Consider the following 17,732-nt stretch of genomic DNA (forward strand, 5'->3'; position numbering starts at 1 on the left):
CCCCCCCCCTATTTGTCCCTGGCCCCCCCCCCCCCCCCTTTACTACCACCATCCCCTCCGCCAGCACGTCTTTATTTCTGGTACGGCAATGAAATGTGATCCATGACGAAGTGTGAGCGAACCAAACATACACGCAGCTTCACAAGTGTGCGGTCGTTTGTGTGCGCAGCTATATAAGTACTGCAAAAGGAGTGAAGCTGAAAATCCTTATGATCGGCTTTATTTCACGCTGAGAACGCAGCACATCAAATTTAAATCACACCATGAAGAAAAAAAAAACCCAAAACGGTTACTTGGTTATAAAAGCACGATGAGACTGTTCGATTTTGTGTTTTTCCAGCGTTTTTACACAAAACGCTGTGAATACTGAGCATGGCGCAATAGTGGCTAGCACTTGTGGCTCACAGTTCTGAGTTACGGGAATCAAATCTCAGTCCAGGCTCATGAATTTTATTGAAGATGCACTGATACTATTTTCTGAAGTACAAATAATGACATTTGAGTACACAAATACTTCTCGCGGTGAACATGAACAGGTCTTATTTTCGTCCAATATTGTTCAAAAACGTAAAACTAGTTTTTAAACCAACACCGTCTCTGCGCTGGCGTTGAAAAGCTAAGTGCATGTTTTTCTTCAAGGTCTTGCCAACCAGTCCACTCAACTGCAGCGCCTGGTCTTTCAGTTATGTTGTGTTTCATTCCGAACACTAGGGGGCTTATGGAAAAGTACGACATCAGTCAATATGTAGACGAAATAAGAGGCGAAGAGGAAAGCAGAGTCGAGTAGGAAGCTACGGGGCGCCAGAAACTTCGCCGCTTCATCTTTCATTTTGCAGATCGTGTTTTGCAGTAAAGGAGTGCTCTTATAAAGAAAAATACAGCCACTGTTTGTTGATTTTTTTGGAAGAAGCTTTGAGTCTGTGAAGGCGTTAACACATGTGGTCATGTTGTTGCCGTGTTTTCATTTGGAATTTGCATTTGTGTGGAAGGGAATAAGAACCGTGATCAGGATTTCAGCTCCATGCAGTCACTTTTTGGGAACGCGCTCGTATCATTCGGAACACGCCCCAATTTCATCCTGGTTCTCGTTTTAGACACAATCTTCCTCTCCGAGTGCAGCTGGAATATTCATTTCCTGTTGTTCCGTCTCATGCAAATGCTCTAGCTTAAGCGCGCACGCAGGCAAGGTCTGTAAATGACTGTGGAACATTCGCATTTAAACACCGTCAAGGCGCACAATTGGAAGGGTGAGCAAAAAGTTCATTGTGCCCTCTTGATTGACTGGCAACGAGTTGAGGACGAACCCCGGCCTCTTGCCTAAAGTCAGCTCGGATAAGATCGAGATAAGATCCGCGACCCTAAAGAGGACAAGCACTACGCAAAAGCGTCGGGTGACTCCATGTTGACAGTCAGCTCTTGGATCCGATCCATTTTGATTTCAATCGATTTGGACAACACAAATGTTGCAAGTTAACCTCTGTTGTAAAACAGCAGAGGACTGTTGTTCCAAGTTGATGCCTCCTTGCATAAAAACTTCCCGTCGGCCGGAATGGACGTGACTTTTCCTTTCTGCGACTGTGTCCCCGCGGAAGTGACGGAGGATTTCTTGCAAAGATGAAATGGCAAAAGGCAAGATGGCTTTTTCTTATTCGATTCAGATCTGCATTGTAGACTGCCCGGCGGATCGCGAAGACGGTTTGGATTTTCTATGCAGCCGTGTAATTGATTCGACTGGATGTTTGTGTTTCCGCAAGAGTGTGTGTGCCCTGTCCTTTCATGTTTTATGTGTCCATTTGCACCTCAGTGTCTGTCTTGGTGTGTTGTCTGCGTGTGTTTTGCCACGAGCTATTCTACTTAGAAGTCGGACCGATTTATTGTGATGACACACCAGCGCCTCTCCTCACATCTGAAACACACACCTCAACGCTTTATTTCATAGGAGCATCAAGACACACACTCACGCGCACACACACACACACACACACACACACACACACACATACACACACGTGTGTCATGAATGAGAACCAGCCTTTCACGAATGTGTGCGCGCGTAATCTTAGCGCGACGTTTGAATTTTATGAGTTTTATGAACAAGCAAATGCACCAGATGGTTTTTCTTCAACTTTTTTTTTTTTTTTTTTTTTTTTTTTTTTTTTTTTTGTGATGCTACCACAGTTGGTTGCCAGTGTGCAACGATAACCATAGAACCGGAAATCGACCTTGTTGCCCAGTATATCATGGGTAACACCATTACAGTTGACAGATGGTTTTACAGTAATTAATTTGAAAAGAAATATAGGACTCTATTGTATTGTACTTTATCAAAACATAATAAGAATTTCCTCAATATACTGCTCCATCAGGTAACATTATAATGTGTACAGATAGTATAAACACAATAAGACACACACAACTGCTAAGTAAGCTGCGGTGATATTTGCCTTTTTTTTTCGCAGAGGATAAAGAATTTATGTCTGAGAGTATTATGTCTGCCTCTTGTTTCCGCACCATTTTTGTTCGTATATCGCTTGCTTAAAGGGTTACAAGACCGCGACGTTGATGCTAGCTTTCTTTGCCCGTGAATGGTGTCTTGCATCGTTTTAGGATTAAAGATAGCAGGTTTAATTCATTAAATACACAAACTGTAATTCTTCTCTAAATCCTTGTTCCATGTTTAATTTTAAGAGTAAAGTGCTGGAAGCGAGGACCTTTTTTGAAAGAACTGTTCACTGGCAACTTTCTGCTTGTTGTGAATTTCAGTTGCATCCATTTAGCTCTTGTGGCGAAAACGTTTGAAGGGAAATCAAGAATCGACGGGGTGAAAGCTCTGAAGTCGGGTCACTCATAATTTGAGGCATCACTGTTAATTGACTTTCCACTTTATGTTATGCCCCCCTACTCGCAGCAATCAAGCAAAATCAACTTGCTTCCCGTAACTGCGAGATTGCAATCTTCTCATCCGGTTTAGGATTGTCCGGTATCCGTGTATCACGCTGTTGACAAACATTTTCATGCTAATTTGCAACATCCAAAATGAAAGTTGTTGAGCCGCCAACCCACAAATGCCTTTCCAGACTCACCCACTGCGTCCGTACATAACACAATAAGATCCGATGCGCCCGTCGCGGTGAAACGGTTTCTCAGATGCCAGCATATCCATCCTTCAGTCCCAAAAAGCAGTGAGTTGCAAACGCCGAGTCACACGGGGCGCCAACACTTGGCATTTCTTATCTATTCGTGTGTCTTATGCCACTCAATATTTCATCAGCCGATGATTATTTCATGTTCTATCTGAATGTGTGTCTGCTTGTCTCGCAGACGTGCTCATACAAAATGAAGAACGAGGGGTGAAGAATGACAATGTGGGGAGTGGAAGATGCCTTCTTGCTCAGGCATGCCTACTTACGCCGCGTTGGTAGAGTGCACCAGAGGCTAAACGGCGGGAGAGTCGGAAGACGAGCAGACAGATCGAATTATTTCTTACCCAGTCGCTCGCAGATGAGCATCTGCTGCGCACTTGAGCTCTCATTTCAAGTGGTGGGGGGGGAAAAAAAAACACAGCAGCTGATGTGAACAGAAGTTTGGCGTTACAAAAGACAGACAAAGTGAGGGAGACTCACGGAAACGCAAGAGGATAGCTTTCAGCCAGAATGCAAAACAAATTGTTGCTGACGTCAGCCGCCAGATGGATAAAAGTGTCACTTTCAAGAACCTTGTTGCCTAACCAGCGCCGCCTCACTGTTGCGAGCACACGTCAACGATGCCCCTTGAAAAACAAGAAACAGTTATCAACGTGGGATTACAGATTACAAAAGCGAGGCGGCCCGGTGGTTGAGTGGTTAGCGTGTCGACCTCACAATGCAGAGGTACCGGGTTCGATTCCAGCTCCGGGCTCTCTGTGTGGAGTTTGCATGTTCTCCCCCGTGCCTGCGTGGGTTTTCTCCGGGTACTCCGGTTTCCTCCCACATTGCAAAAACATGCACGGCAGGCTGATTGAACGCTCTTAATTGTCCCTGAGTGTGAGTGTGAGCGTGAATGGTTGTTCATCTTTCTGTGCCCTGAGGTTGGCTGGCAACCGGTTCAGGGTGCCCCCCGCCTACTACCCGGAGTCAGCTGGGATAGGCTGCAGCACCCCACTCGACCCTTGTGAGGATAAAGCAGATCGGAAAATGGATGGATGGATACAAGGCCGTCTGATGTTTGGAAAATAATTCGACAATGTGACGGAGTCTTTGGATTGGCCCCCCCCATCCCATTGAATGCCCCTGCACCGAACGCGAGAAACCGCTCCAATTGGCGCTGAAACAAGTTGACTGTGTTCACGGCCACAATTTTTTTTTTTCAATGTGCGACGCTGCACCAGCTTGCATTGGTATGTAGAAATACCAAAACTTAGTCAAACCTGCCCCTGCGCAGATTTGCAACACACTTTGCACCAGACTAGCACTTGGCACAAAAATCGATCCCTCTATATTATAATATACAACACTATACATTGCATGGCACTATTCATGTACAACTCGTGCCACAAGATACAACCTCGTAAAAAATAAGATCAATCCTGTTATGTGAGCGAGTCAAAACAGACCTCAGCCGCCTCCCCCACCCTCCCCTTGTTTACCTCTTCCCCCCCTTCTCCGCTGGCCATAGATAATCCTCCCTAATTCTCCGTTCGGCCTGTGCCAGCTCGTCCAAATTGTGATCGACTGCTGTCCCACATGGTGTGTGTGTGTTTCTGTGTGAGCGCGTGCGCACAGGCATGTCTGTCTGTGTGTGGATGGGCGGGTGTTAAACCTTCCCGTCACCCCTCCCCTCTTTCACATCTACCTCTGAGATTAACAGGATCAGTTTTTGATATCTGATTCCCTATGACGGCTGCATCTCTGGCTCGCGCGCACACACACACACACACACACACACACACACACACACACACACACACACACACGCGCACACACACAGTCTACTCAAAAATACAGGAGGCGAGAGGCTGTTTTTTCGGCCTTTGGTGACAGCCTATCGAACCCCCAAACAGTCTGCGTGGCCATCTGTCACGGCGCAGGAGACACCCGACACACTCGCACACTCAACTTCAACAACAAATGTTTGCCGAGGCCGACATACGCCAACGGATGCCTCCATCTTTCGTAAATATTGTCCATGTTTTCCTTCCCCTCGGGTGCCTTTTTTCTCAGTTTAACTTTGCTTCAAAGGACCTCCAGGAAATCGGGGCAGATCACGTGACATTTAGCTGATCAGCATTGACTGAAAAAGATTAGATTTAAAAAAATTTCTTCATTCTAAAATGAAGAATAAAATATTGTAGTTATTTACTTGATTTGAACCACCGCTGACTTACAACCATATGAAAAGGTATCATCTTGGGATGCCTATATTCACCTTTTTATGCTAATGATAACCTACATCAGGATTTTTTTTCCTCATGTGTTTTTATTAGTTTTTCGGCATGAAAAAAAATAATGGATGGCAACACATGTAAGGGTCCATTGTAGTGGTTGATGCACAACTGTGACATTAAGATAAAATAATATATGGAAAAACAACATTTGAAGCTGTCTACTCTCGTAACCGCTGACACTGAAAGGGATACAAAAAAAACAAAACAAAACAATAATTAAGATTAAGAAGTGTGACGATTCAGATGTGGTCTTCCTTTTCTTCTTAATTGCTTTGCAGAAGTTGGACCACTTGTAAGTCAAGGCGCCGGTGTTTATTCCCATTCACGTGTTTGTGTCGAGAAGCTGTGGGAGATGTCAATTGGTTTCTTTATGGAACCCCTTTGAACGATCGGGGCCTTGATTTCGTCTTTCCTTTTTTTTACATTTAAATGCAGTTCAGACATTGAGAGAAAAAGCAGAGGATGCTCTGATCACTGTCTGTGATCTGTGTGTGGGTGTCAACTGTAAAGTCGTTCTTCACGTCAGCCGATCGCTTTGTTCAACTCGCTTCTATGGCCATCGTGTGCATTTCAGACCACACATCAGAATTTGATCGCATCCTTTGGAATCTCTTGTAGCTGCCTATGACCAGGCATCGGCACCGTCGATTCATTTTCATTTTTGTCTCGCCGAATGTGCTACGTGAAGCATTTCCAATCAAATTAAAGACTTTGTGGAGTTGGCTTACGGTGTTGTGTACATATGCTCATACGAGCAGATGGTGCGAGTATTACAGAGGCTGGATGGGCACGCTTATGTCGACTACAGCAAAGAAAGAGTGGGAGGGATGGGGGGGGGGGGGGGGGAGAAAAGTATTTCCTTCATCTTCTGCCTCCCATCCCGGGGGGGTGTCACGGGGATGAATGGCGTTCTATCTCACACAGTCAGTCACTCTCTCATCATCTGGCTCTGGCGCTCCTCTGTAAGAACGTCAGAGGAGCCTATCACTGGTTCAATCCATCTGTCTGTCAGACCTGTCACTATCTTTTTTTTTTTTTTTTTGTCCGTCAGTCGCCCCCCGCTATCGTCACTCTCCCTCACTCTCTGACGTATGTGTGTACGCTCCCGCGGATAATCTACTGTACATGCATATTGATGTTGTCAGCGGGTCCATGGCCGTATTTGTATCGACCCCACTCTCGCACCACCCCACCCAATTGCCCATGTGAGAACTGTATAAATCAAGGTCAGTGGGGGTCTTTTGGCAGACTCCCCGCCATTCCTCCAACCCTTCATCCCTTACACAGAGTCACACACACACACACACACACACACACACACACACACACACACACACACACACACACACACACACACACACACACACACACAAAGTTAGCATATGTTGTGCCCATCTCCAGCTCCCCGCTCTCTGCCTGGTCTCGGCTCACTTTAGCTCGGCTCAGCTCGGCTCGGCGGATTAATTACTGGGGGGGAAGCCCGCACATCTCTGACCTCCGCCGTTGGACTAATTGAAATCTAATTGAATTGTGCTTGTCTAGACTAATGGAGCTCGCCACTGAAACCGCCAATCTTTTTTGCTTTGGCTGTGCGGGCAGATCGCCATGAGGGCATAATACCACTTTGCGCATTGTGCGATGGGTTCAAATGGATGCATCAGGACTCGGGCTGAATGATTAACTTGCTCGTGTTCTGTCATTTCATTGAAAGGCTTCAGAAGGGAACATGATATTCGCCTTTTCATGTCAGTTGCGTTACCATCGACTTGTAAACGTGTGAAGTTGTGCAGTGTATCCACCTGTTCCCATTCATACAACAGAATAAGTCATGGCGCGCACAAACAGAGTCAGTAAATTGAGATGATGTCATTATTTCAGGATACACACTTGTGGCATTTTTTGTTTGGTTGGGGTGCTTTGACATTTTTCTAATGTTAAGTATGTACTTTGCTTCAGTGAAGTTTGGGAGAGACTGATCTAGACAGTCACAGAATACACCTGAGCTACAATATCTCATCTATTGCAAAGTAGTATAAGAACGGCATCCAAAATGTCTTTGGAGTAATAGTATGAGGAGAGCCCTTTCCAGTGCGTTTCAGACTGCTGTCAAGAATGATTACATTCCTCTGTCCGTCATACACAAGCGTTCACACAAGCCATTGTGCATTTACCTATTTAAATGATCAGATGGGTTTTGAAGTCCGCACTGTCGCTTTATTTATTTGTTTATTTCATCAGGAAAGGTCGCCATGATTTATAATAACTCACCTCACAGGGAGTCCTGGCAGAAAATTGCAGACATGAGAAAACGCCACACACAGACAACGATACTACTTTGTGTGTGTGTGTGTGTGTGTGTGTGTGTGTGTGTGTGTGTGTGTGCGCGCACCGCACTAACCTTTCCCTTGCTGAAAAAGGAAAGTACTTCTTCATCCCCCTCCCGAAAAATAAAGATTTTTTTTTTTAAAGGCTCTCAATATGTTGCCCAAAAGACAGTTTATTGTCTAACCCACAGGTGTCAAACTCAAAGCCCGGGGGCCAGATGTGGCCCGCCACCTCATTTTAAGTGGCCTGCGAAAGCAAAACAAAAATGACAACGTCCACGATGCTTGCTAAAATCTGTACTCTATAGGTAATAAATCAGCGACGTATTTTCTTGTTACCAAAGCCCCTCATTAGAGTTACTTAAACAATCATTGAATAAAACGTTATTCTTGACCTCTTTATATCGTTTCAGTCATAACAGCCCTGCAAAGGAAACGTGAACTAAAATGTGGCCTGCGACAAAAATGAGTTTGACACCCCTGGTCTAACGAAATACCAAAGTATTTTGTAGGATGATGCTCTCTCTATTGTTGGGCCATTCTGAGTTGATAAAGAACCTTCCATTGGTAGTCACGGCTTTCCACTTTGTCTTAAAATGGAGAGACTCCTTCACCTCTCAACCCGGCATAATTTGCGGGTCTACTTCTTCTCCCTAATTTGTCGCGGACCTTCCACACAGGACAGTGAGTCCGGGAAAAACTGAAAAAGCCATCTTTGATGGGCAGTGTGACCCCCCTCGCTCCTTCCCCACCCCATGAATGCATCGAATATGAATGGTAATTTCCTTACTCGGGGAAAGAGCATCTAAGACATCCCCTGTTGTTTCTCCAAGCTCATGACAAATGTGGAGGATGGCGGCTGGTCCCCCGAGAGGCGTTTTGTTCTGTTGTTCCTTGTTTAGCTCTTAGCAGGTGCCTTGATTTTGCTGGAAGTGATTCCAATGACGTTTTCCTCCCGCCGCCGCTCTTTGTAGGCTCGAATACATTAGCGTGCCGCCAAGAGAGCGGCGAGGATGCTAATGTGGAAGAGCGGGAGGGAGGAGAAAGAAGAGGGAAAAGGAGCAAGAGTCATTAGCGGAGCACACCGCTTTATGATGTGTGGGAAGAGGAAGTGACCTTTCTTCACTTTCATCTTGGCGCTCTCTCGCGCGCACACACACACGCACTGGTGCGCACACACAGCTGAATGTCTGTCTTTCATCCTGTCTTCACGTCTGTCCTTTCTCTCCCGTCAAGGTCCCCTTGCAACCTGGCCAGTCTTTCAAGTTTACCGTCCTGGAAACTCTGGACCGCATCAAGGAGGAATTCCAGTTCCTCCAGGCCCAGTATCACAGGTACGGCGGCAGCATGTTCACGTGTATTACAGAAAAGGGTTGCATTTGCTGGTGTAAAAAATGAATCGCTGCCTGATGTCCTCGTTCTCACTTGCTTTTGATATTCTCAGGAAATGTAACGGCTGCCCATAGACATATTTGTCAGGAAACATTGTTTTCAAAAGCAAGACGAGGAGAAAAAAAAATATTGCTGTGGCAGAATTTGACAATACTTGACGGCAATTTTCTACCAAGCGGTCCGCTGTGTTTCCGCCACTGGCCGTTTAAGGGGAATGTTAATAGCTTCGGAAGTAGCTTTAGTACAGTTGAGATATTTGAAAAGAATCTTGTGCCGGGCCGCTGAGTTGGCTGGCCAATTAACTCATTCAGTACCAGCCAAGTCTAGACCAGGTCTGAAAAGACGTTTAAAAACGTCTTTGGGAGTGAATGAGTTCATTGAATTGACCGATATTAGATTTCAAAAAATCGGAGAAAGAATGATTAGATTAGATTAGATTAGATTAGATATCCTTTATTTGTCCCACACGATTATTACCATGATAATTTTTTTCCTGATTTTTGTCAGTTTTTTTTTAAACATATTACAACATAAGACAAAGATAATGACATTCAAGTGATTTTTGATGACTTTATTTATTTATTCATGTATTTATTGTTGTGAGCGTTAAGGCAGCCCGAATTTTTTTTTTAATTACTCACCCCATTAATTGGTCAGCAGAAATGTATTCTGCCAACTCCTGGAATCGGCATGCGTCTAAAAAAAAAAATCTTGCATCGTCGTCGTGTGAAGGAACGATGTTGACGTGACACATCTCAACCAGTTGTACACACACAGCACACACTTTCTTTCCAATCATACGCACACTCGGGGTGCATTTTTTTTCGAAATCAAATCATCGTTATTTTGAAAGGATAATATTTAAAAAATTGTTTGAAATTATAATACTGTGTTAGGTTAATAGTTTGTGGTATATTTGTGGTCTAAACCATGAACATAGGCAATCATAAACTTAAAATATATCGGGTTGGCAGCAGTTATTCACAATTATTTTCTATCCGTGACAGGGCACGGTCCCTATCTCCGGCGGCGGATTACTGTTAACCATCTCATTTGCATATCCTTGTGTGTCCTTGTGCAGCCTCAAACTGGAGTGTGAGAAACTGGCCAGCGAGAAGACTGAGATGCAGCGTCACTACATCATGGTGAGTCGACTCACAGCTTTTAGCAACGTTGTTAGTTTGACTGGGTTTCCCACTTTTTTCCGATCAGTCTCCTCTTTGTTTACCCTGTGAAGAAGTATCCGTACCTTCCGGTGCAGTTTGTATGTTAGGGGAATTTAGTTTTAGACCACTGTAGTGAATCGAAATCAACAGTAGTCAATGGATTTGTTCGTTGAGGAAGTCATTGTCAGAAGTCAACGTGTGGTGAAGTTTTAAGGAGTTTGTAAAGCACTACTCGAGCGATTGAAAATGAAGCATTGATGTTCGTGCTTCATGCAGTGATTCTCAACCGGTGTGCCGCAGCTAGGTTAGTTTGCAGAGATTGACACGTGTGCCATGGAAAATGATCCAGTTACACTGCATTGATCTGAAACCTGCCAACGTTCATTTGTCTACGGCAGGAATGGGTAACTGGCGGCCCGCACACTGAGTGGGCTCTTGATTAATTAAAAATGTTCAATTAAATTTTTAAAAAATGGGTGGGGAAGCAGTTGGGGGGATTAGAAGGGTGTTTCCTCCCAATAATGGACCCCTGCATACTTGCGGTTTGGGACCACCTATTTGCAGAATTTTTTTTTTCCAGTATTTCTTTCTCAATATTATTTTTTTATTTATTTTTTGGGCTTTTTTGGGGGGTTTTGTTGGGGGTTCATCACAGTTGGATTATCGCCATTCATGGGCTTGCCCAGTCCCTATTTCCCTCATTCATCACTTGATGGCAGACATCGCTGGTCATTCTAAACCACTTATAAGGTGAGCAATGATTGTCGTGGTCATGGCGGTGGTGAAAGGATCAGATCTTGCGTTATCGCTTGCATACTTCTCAAAATGTATTTTTCAAAAGTAGATTTCTCCATTCCCGTCCCACAGTCATTTTTCCCCGTTCTGTTCCATTTCCGCCCCCCCCTTTTGCAGCCTGAGCTCCTCTTTGTCGGTGTCTATGTGCGACTAAAGGCTCACATGTATTGTAAGCCTTTGTCTGTGGTACAAAATCCACGCAGAGCTGAGCAGAATTTGATATGCACCGTCTGCAAAGCTGCTCGCCTTTCATAAACCTGGGAGGGCTGGCCGGATCAGGACTTTAAGCTGGATAGACGCACAGATGGGAAGGCAGGAATTTAAAAATAGAAGGATGGAGAGTGAAAGATGGTGTGATGCATTTTCAAATACACACAAGGTTGAGAAACAAATAATGCATTAGAAGGGTGTTTCCTCCCAATAATGGACCCCTGCATACTTGCGGTTTGGGACCACCTATTTGCAGAATTTTTTTTTTCAGTATTTCTTTCTCAATATTATTTTTTTATTTATTTTTTGGGCTTTTTTGGGGGGTTTTGTTGGGGGTTCATCACAGTTGGATTATCGCCATTCATGGGCTTGCCCAGTCCCTATTTCCCTCATTCATCACTTGATGGCAGACATCGCTGGTCATTCTAAACCACTTATAAGGTGAGCAATGATTGTCGTGGTCATGGCGGTGGTGAAAGGATCAGATCTTGCGTTATCGCTTGCATACTTCTCAAAATGTATTTTTCAAAAGTAGATTTCTCCATTCCCGTCCCACAGTCATTTTTCCCCGTTCTGTTCCATTTCCGCCCCCCCCTTTTGCAGCCTGAGCTCCTCTTTGTCGGTGTCTATGTGCGACTAAAGGCTCACATGTATTGTAAGCCTTTGTCTGTGGTACAAAATCCACGCAGAGCTGAGCAGAATTTGATATGCACCGTCTGCAAAGCTGCTCGCCTTTCATAAACCTGGGAGGGCTGGCCGGATCAGGACTTTAAGCTGGATAGACGCACAGATGGGAAGGCAGGAATTTAAAAATAGAAGGATGGAGAGTGAAAGATGGTGTGATGCATTTTCAAATACACACAAGGTTGAGAAACAAATAATGCAGACATAAAAAAAGAAATGGCAGCGAACTCCATCCATTTTTGCTCGTGCTTATCCTCATTCGGGTCCTGGTTGAATTGCAGCCTAACCTAGCTGACTTTGGGCGACAGGCAGGGTACATCTTGGACTGGTTGCAGTGACATGAACACCTATGTACAATTTAGAGTCTTCGGCGAATCAACTTGCATGTTTTTTGGAATGTGGGAGGAAGCCAGAGTCGTTGAAGAAAACCCACACGATGCACGCAAAGAACATGCAAACGCAAAGCAGACATGCTAACCACCACTCTAGTGTGAGGCTCTGAGCAAAATTAATAATAATAATAATGATGATGATGAACTTAACAATATCCGTCTGGGTGAACCAGCTAACTTTAGTTTGTTTTTGTTTTTCTTGCAGAAATGTGTGCTTAACATGCTGTCGCTCTTTGCCCTTTATTTATGCTAACTGCCACATATGCTCCAAATAAATACGCGGTACAACTTGAATTTACACTTCCGCCATGCATGTTACTTTAGGGGTTGAATTGATAAATCGGCAATTGCGTTTTGTGGCATTCACAACACAGACGCTTCGCATCAATCAGCAGGTGGTTGCTTGGCACCGCAAACCAGCAGTTGCGCCTTGAACGAACGGAAAACCGAGTGGTGGCACGAAAATATCAATAATGTCGCTGCTTAATCACCGGTGACTCGACTATCGTCGCCTTTGCGTCGAAGACAGAAAAAAAACTGAAGCTGTTCCGCCACTAATGTACACGTCATCATAAACGCGCACACTCTCTCTTGCCTGTCATGGATGATAATCACCTTGCACAATAGAAATGAACAGAAGCACCGGAGTCGATGGAACCACAAGAAATAATCCACACTCCGCCCATTCTGTTCCCTGGATACTACAACAGCTATGCGTGCAATTCCTGTCCATACAGGTTAGCTCGGGAGGCTGTTTTAGTTCTAACACCGACTCACCGTTGTGCACTGGGCGGCTACCGTGACACTATGCTTCTCAGTCAGGGTTCAGAGATGACAGTCAGTGTGAAGAGGAGGAGGAGGAGGAGGAGGAGGAGGCGGAGGCGCGGTCAGCGCAGGGATATTGAGGCTCAAAGGCAAAGATAGTTTGAGAGGAAAAAAAAAAATCGCTCTGTGTCAGACTGGAGGAAAAAAAGTGACTTGTGGATGAAGAGACGGACGGGTGGGAAGAAAAAGCGGGGACCAGTGAGAGCGGGAGAACGACACAGATGGATGACTGATACGGGAGGGAGAGAAAAGTGGAAATGACTGAAGACAAGAGAAGAGTTGAGAATGTTGTGGTGGGAAGGAATGGGAGAAAGATAGCGAACTCAGGCATAATGTGTGCGTGTATATATATATATATATATATTCTTTTTTGTAGGTGTGGCGCACAGACACGTAAATAATGTGACGCAACGACGGACTGACTGTGCCCACAGAGGAGATAACCCAGGAGGCTATATTTAGCTTGTTTGGCCTGTCATCCACACTAAGGCATGTGCGTGTGTCTGTGTTTTTTGTTTTTTTTTTTTTCCCTGCTCTGCTCGCCACGCCGCACTGCTCCTCCCGTTACTATTCATCACTTTTAGGATCTCCATATACCAGGCCGAGGCGCGACAAGCTGGATGACCTCACGCATTATTTCGCTACCGCTGTGAACATCCGCCGTCGTGTTTGCACATCACTAAATTTCAGTGCTCAAACGCTGTCACCGATGTCTTTATCTTCGATGGCGCACGCGAGGATTATGTCGTCCGCGCGTTCTTCTTTCTCGTGCTGGTTCGTAGTCGTCCATACATCTCCAAAATAAACTGTTGCCACCCGGGGGGTGGGGGGGCGGGTAAACTGCTCTGAGTGGTGCGTTTTTCCTCAAGGGCAATTGATGTTTACAAGTGAGAAAGGCTGTCAAGGTTTTCAGAAAGCAAAAAAGCCCAAGATCATAATCAACCCTGCACTTACGACATGCACGTCCTGCATATGAATAAGATGTTACGAAAAGGCGGCTTTATTTATTCATAATGTTTGAATTGCGACTCCATGAAAGCAAAAATGTGAAATGTAAAAAATTAAACCAACCATGCCTAGTAATGAGCTTTGTGCATAGAAAGCAAAGGTGTGTTTTTGACACGGAAGCGGTCGAAAGGAGGGATTTTGTCACAAATATGAGTATTTTTCTAAAATAGTAGTCAGTAACATGATAGAAGAGTGAACCATCACCCAACTGTGCCCCATTCCTAGCTTACATTTTTGTATTTTGAATATATATATATTTTTTTAGAGTTTTAAAGATTTTCTTTTTCCCCCCCCACCTTGAACTGAGTATACTCACTACTTTCTTTCTTTGCACCGTGAATTATTGGCAGTATGTCATGTCACAGGCTGGCACGAAGACACACAAGCGTCAAGGCGCTTGCATCAAACAGGTCCGTGTTGTTTGTTGCGTTGATAATTCATGACTCTCAGATTTCACTGCTTTCATGGAACTCCAGCGTGTGCGCGTGTGTTTGTGTTCTTGTGTGTCAGTTAAGGATTCATTGTGGCTAATCACAGTCACGTCGAGTGCGAAACTCCTCCCTGGAGAGATGAAGTTGTCGACCTGGCGCGGTGCTCATGAAGTGATCTTGCTTGTCACAGGTTTTGAATTTGAACATACTATGTCCAAACTACAGTACTAGCACATGGAGCACTATACGGTTGTAATCTTATGATCCTAGACCTAGATTGGCATGAACACAAGTCTTTTTGACTTTTTGTCTACAATGGGAGAAAAAATACTTGGTGATTTCAGGTGGTGTGAAAAAGCCTCCCTCTGCACACTCATAGTCCATCGGGGCGGGGATTCCCAACGCTTCGCTTTTTCCATATTTTTGTTACTGTACAGACATGTTCCAATGTGGATTTGTTAAATTTTTCATGCAACACCGTACGTTTTTGTTGTTGAGAATTTGGGAAATGTCTTTGGGGGAAAAAAAAAAACTTGGTGATTTCAGGTGGTGTGAAAAAGCCTCCCTCTGCACACTCATAGTCCATCGGGGCGGGGATTCCCAACGCTTCGCTTTTTCCATATTTTTGTTACTGTACAGACATGTTCCAATGTGGATTTGTTAAATTTTTCATGCAACACCGTACGTTTTTGTTGTTGAGAATTTGGGAAATGTCTTTGGGGGAAAAAAAAAAAGAAGAATATATTACATTAGTATTCACGGCCCTTTCTCAATACTTGGCAGCAATTACAGCCTTTTTCAAAACTGATGACACCAGCTTGGCTTACCTGTCTTGGCACAATTTTGCCCATTCCTGGCAAATCCGTCAGTTTTATGGAAAAAAAAAAACCAAAACACCTCTAGCATCTGGGAAGAAGGCTGTACCTATTAACCCTTTGAGGGACAGCGGTTAAAAAGGGTGAAAGAGTGGAATAACAGCAACTGTAGTGCTATGAATACTTTTCTGAATACCCTGTAAATATGAGCCAGTACTACCACGCCATTTCTTTCTATCAATTAAGGAAGAAAATGAAGACGGGGAAAAAATTACATCGTTGCTCTGATAAATATTACAAAACTAATGGCTTGAGTTAAAACGTTCCCCAAAAAAACGAGCATCAATAGCTGACAACTCACAGTGCAGAATAATATTAGGTGTGTGCGTGTGTGCGTGTGTGTGTGTCGTAGAGAACCAAAGGCTCTGCAGGAGTCCGCTGTTATTAATCGGCCGTGCTGCAGAGACAAAATATCACTTCATCAAAATTCAGAATGAAAAAGAGTGACTCGATCAAACCGAGTTGCCTTTAGTCGTGTTTGTAAAAAGACACCAAACAAACGGAATGTTCCCTGATGAGCACATAAAAACCGTTGGTGTCCAAAAGCTGCTCTCTTTTCCTTGGTTCGCTTGTAATTTTAGATAAATGAAAAAAAATACATCAACTCAATATTTAATAGTAGCTTGTGTCTGGGCCTGAAATCCATTCGTGTGATTAGACTGGTCGTGATTCTCCGGTGCTCTACCGGGTCACCCGAAGTCGCGGCTCTCCGCTTGTGTCAGCAACTCTGGACTATGTGTGTGTATTATCGCATTTCTCTCCGCCTCCTTCTCCTCACGCGGCTCCCCTGTCAGATTCAGAATGGCACGCTGTGTTCAACATTTCGGCAACTTTTTTTTTTTTTCCTTTCCTCCTTCCATCAAATCGGGTAATAGCAAAGCAAGGAAGGAGCTGAGGATAAGGCGGCAGAAACGATAAGAGAGTAATGACGGAGGTGCACGAGACCGTAAAAGGCTTGTGCATGTCAGCTGGGAATATAAAATGGAGACAGAGCATAAAAGAGGTGCTGGACCAGCCAGGACACCTTTCATGTTGTTCACCTTCGCATCTGTGAATTTGAATGAAAGTAATCGAACACACTTGATTTGATTTGATTTTCAAAGACAGATTCGGTTTTGTCCAAAAGTCGAGAGCCCTCATTAGGGTTTAGCATTGTTTTGAATTTGGATGATTTACAATTCTAGGCCGCCCAATTTCGATTCCTAACAATTCTCAATTCCGAGTCTTTAAAATTTGTTTTTTTTAATTATTAACTTTTTTAATCACACACTTCCTAGAAAAAATTGTGTAATCCTGCTGACTGTAGTTAGCATTTTTTTCCACACCATGACTTCTATTACAAAAAGGCCATTAAGACTATAAAGATTGCTGTCACCCTTTGCGAGCTTTTAACGTTAGTCAAGAAATTTTGCTAACATTGGCACCCTGATAAGTATCTATAGCTGTATTGGACGTAACCCCCAATCAATGCCTGTGATTGGCACAATTCCAAGCTTTCATGTCCATCATTATAAACAAACTGGAAGTTACTTTGAACCTATGCTGTGAAATGCCAAGTACGGTTGCTATTTTGGTCGAAAGTTGCTGTTTTTAGAGTCATTTGGGATCATAGCGGAATGCCACCAAATTTGAACCAGGTACACCCAACAGATGGACGAGACTTAACTGCCAAAGTTTTCATTCTAAGTTTTGAAGGGCGCGATTAGATGATGCGACAAGAAACGTGAAACTCTTGTTGATAATTATTCTTCGCAACTTTTCGATGTTTCGAAAACGACACAAGACACTCGTGTAAAATTGCTTCCCAACAGTTTGGATGAGATTTGTGAGGATTGTCGTTGCCGTTCAAGCGTCGGATTTTGAGGTTCTCAGGATTTAAGAGGGTCCAGATGCAAAGGAGGGATTGTTGTTTAAGAGCCTTAAAACAGTCTGATGAGTCTCAAAACAAGGCGGGAGTAAAGGATTAAGAAGAGGGGGAAAAAAAAAAAACACTCAGGTCACTCTTAAAAGTCACGCTTTTCTCCGTGTATGGTTGTGTTGACTCTCGCTCTGACGAAACTGCCTGCAAGAGGTGCAGATGGAGTCCTCACTCGCAGCTTGCTAACCTGACCTCTGCTGCGCATTTAACCAGCCCTCTAATAAATGATTTAACATACTCTCAGTGTGTGTGTGTGTGTGTGTGTGTGTGTGTGTGTGTGGGGGGGTTGG

General features: G+C 44.2%; 1 protein-coding gene across 6 annotated transcripts in view; it reads left to right on the forward strand.

Annotated features, from left to right (window-relative positions):
- Positions 1 to 17,732, forward strand: part of tle2b (TLE family member 2, transcriptional corepressor b) — a 71,136-nt gene that overhangs the window by 8,423 nt on the left and 44,981 nt on the right. For all 6 annotated transcript variants that reach the window (XM_019897027.1, XM_019897030.1, XM_019897026.1 and 3 more), the window contains 2 exons: positions 8,983 to 9,080; positions 10,220 to 10,283. In XM_019897027.1, coding sequence (XP_019752586.1) covers positions 8,983 to 9,080; positions 10,220 to 10,283 — 162 coding nt within the window. The remainder of the gene's footprint in view (positions 1 to 8,982; positions 9,081 to 10,219; positions 10,284 to 17,732) is intronic.

This window comes from Hippocampus comes, unplaced genomic scaffold, assembly GCF_001891065.2.
Source record: "Hippocampus comes isolate QL1 unplaced genomic scaffold, H_comes_QL1_v1.1 scaffold22, whole genome shotgun sequence".
Taxonomy (NCBI): Eukaryota; Metazoa; Chordata; class Actinopteri; order Syngnathiformes; family Syngnathidae; genus Hippocampus; species Hippocampus comes.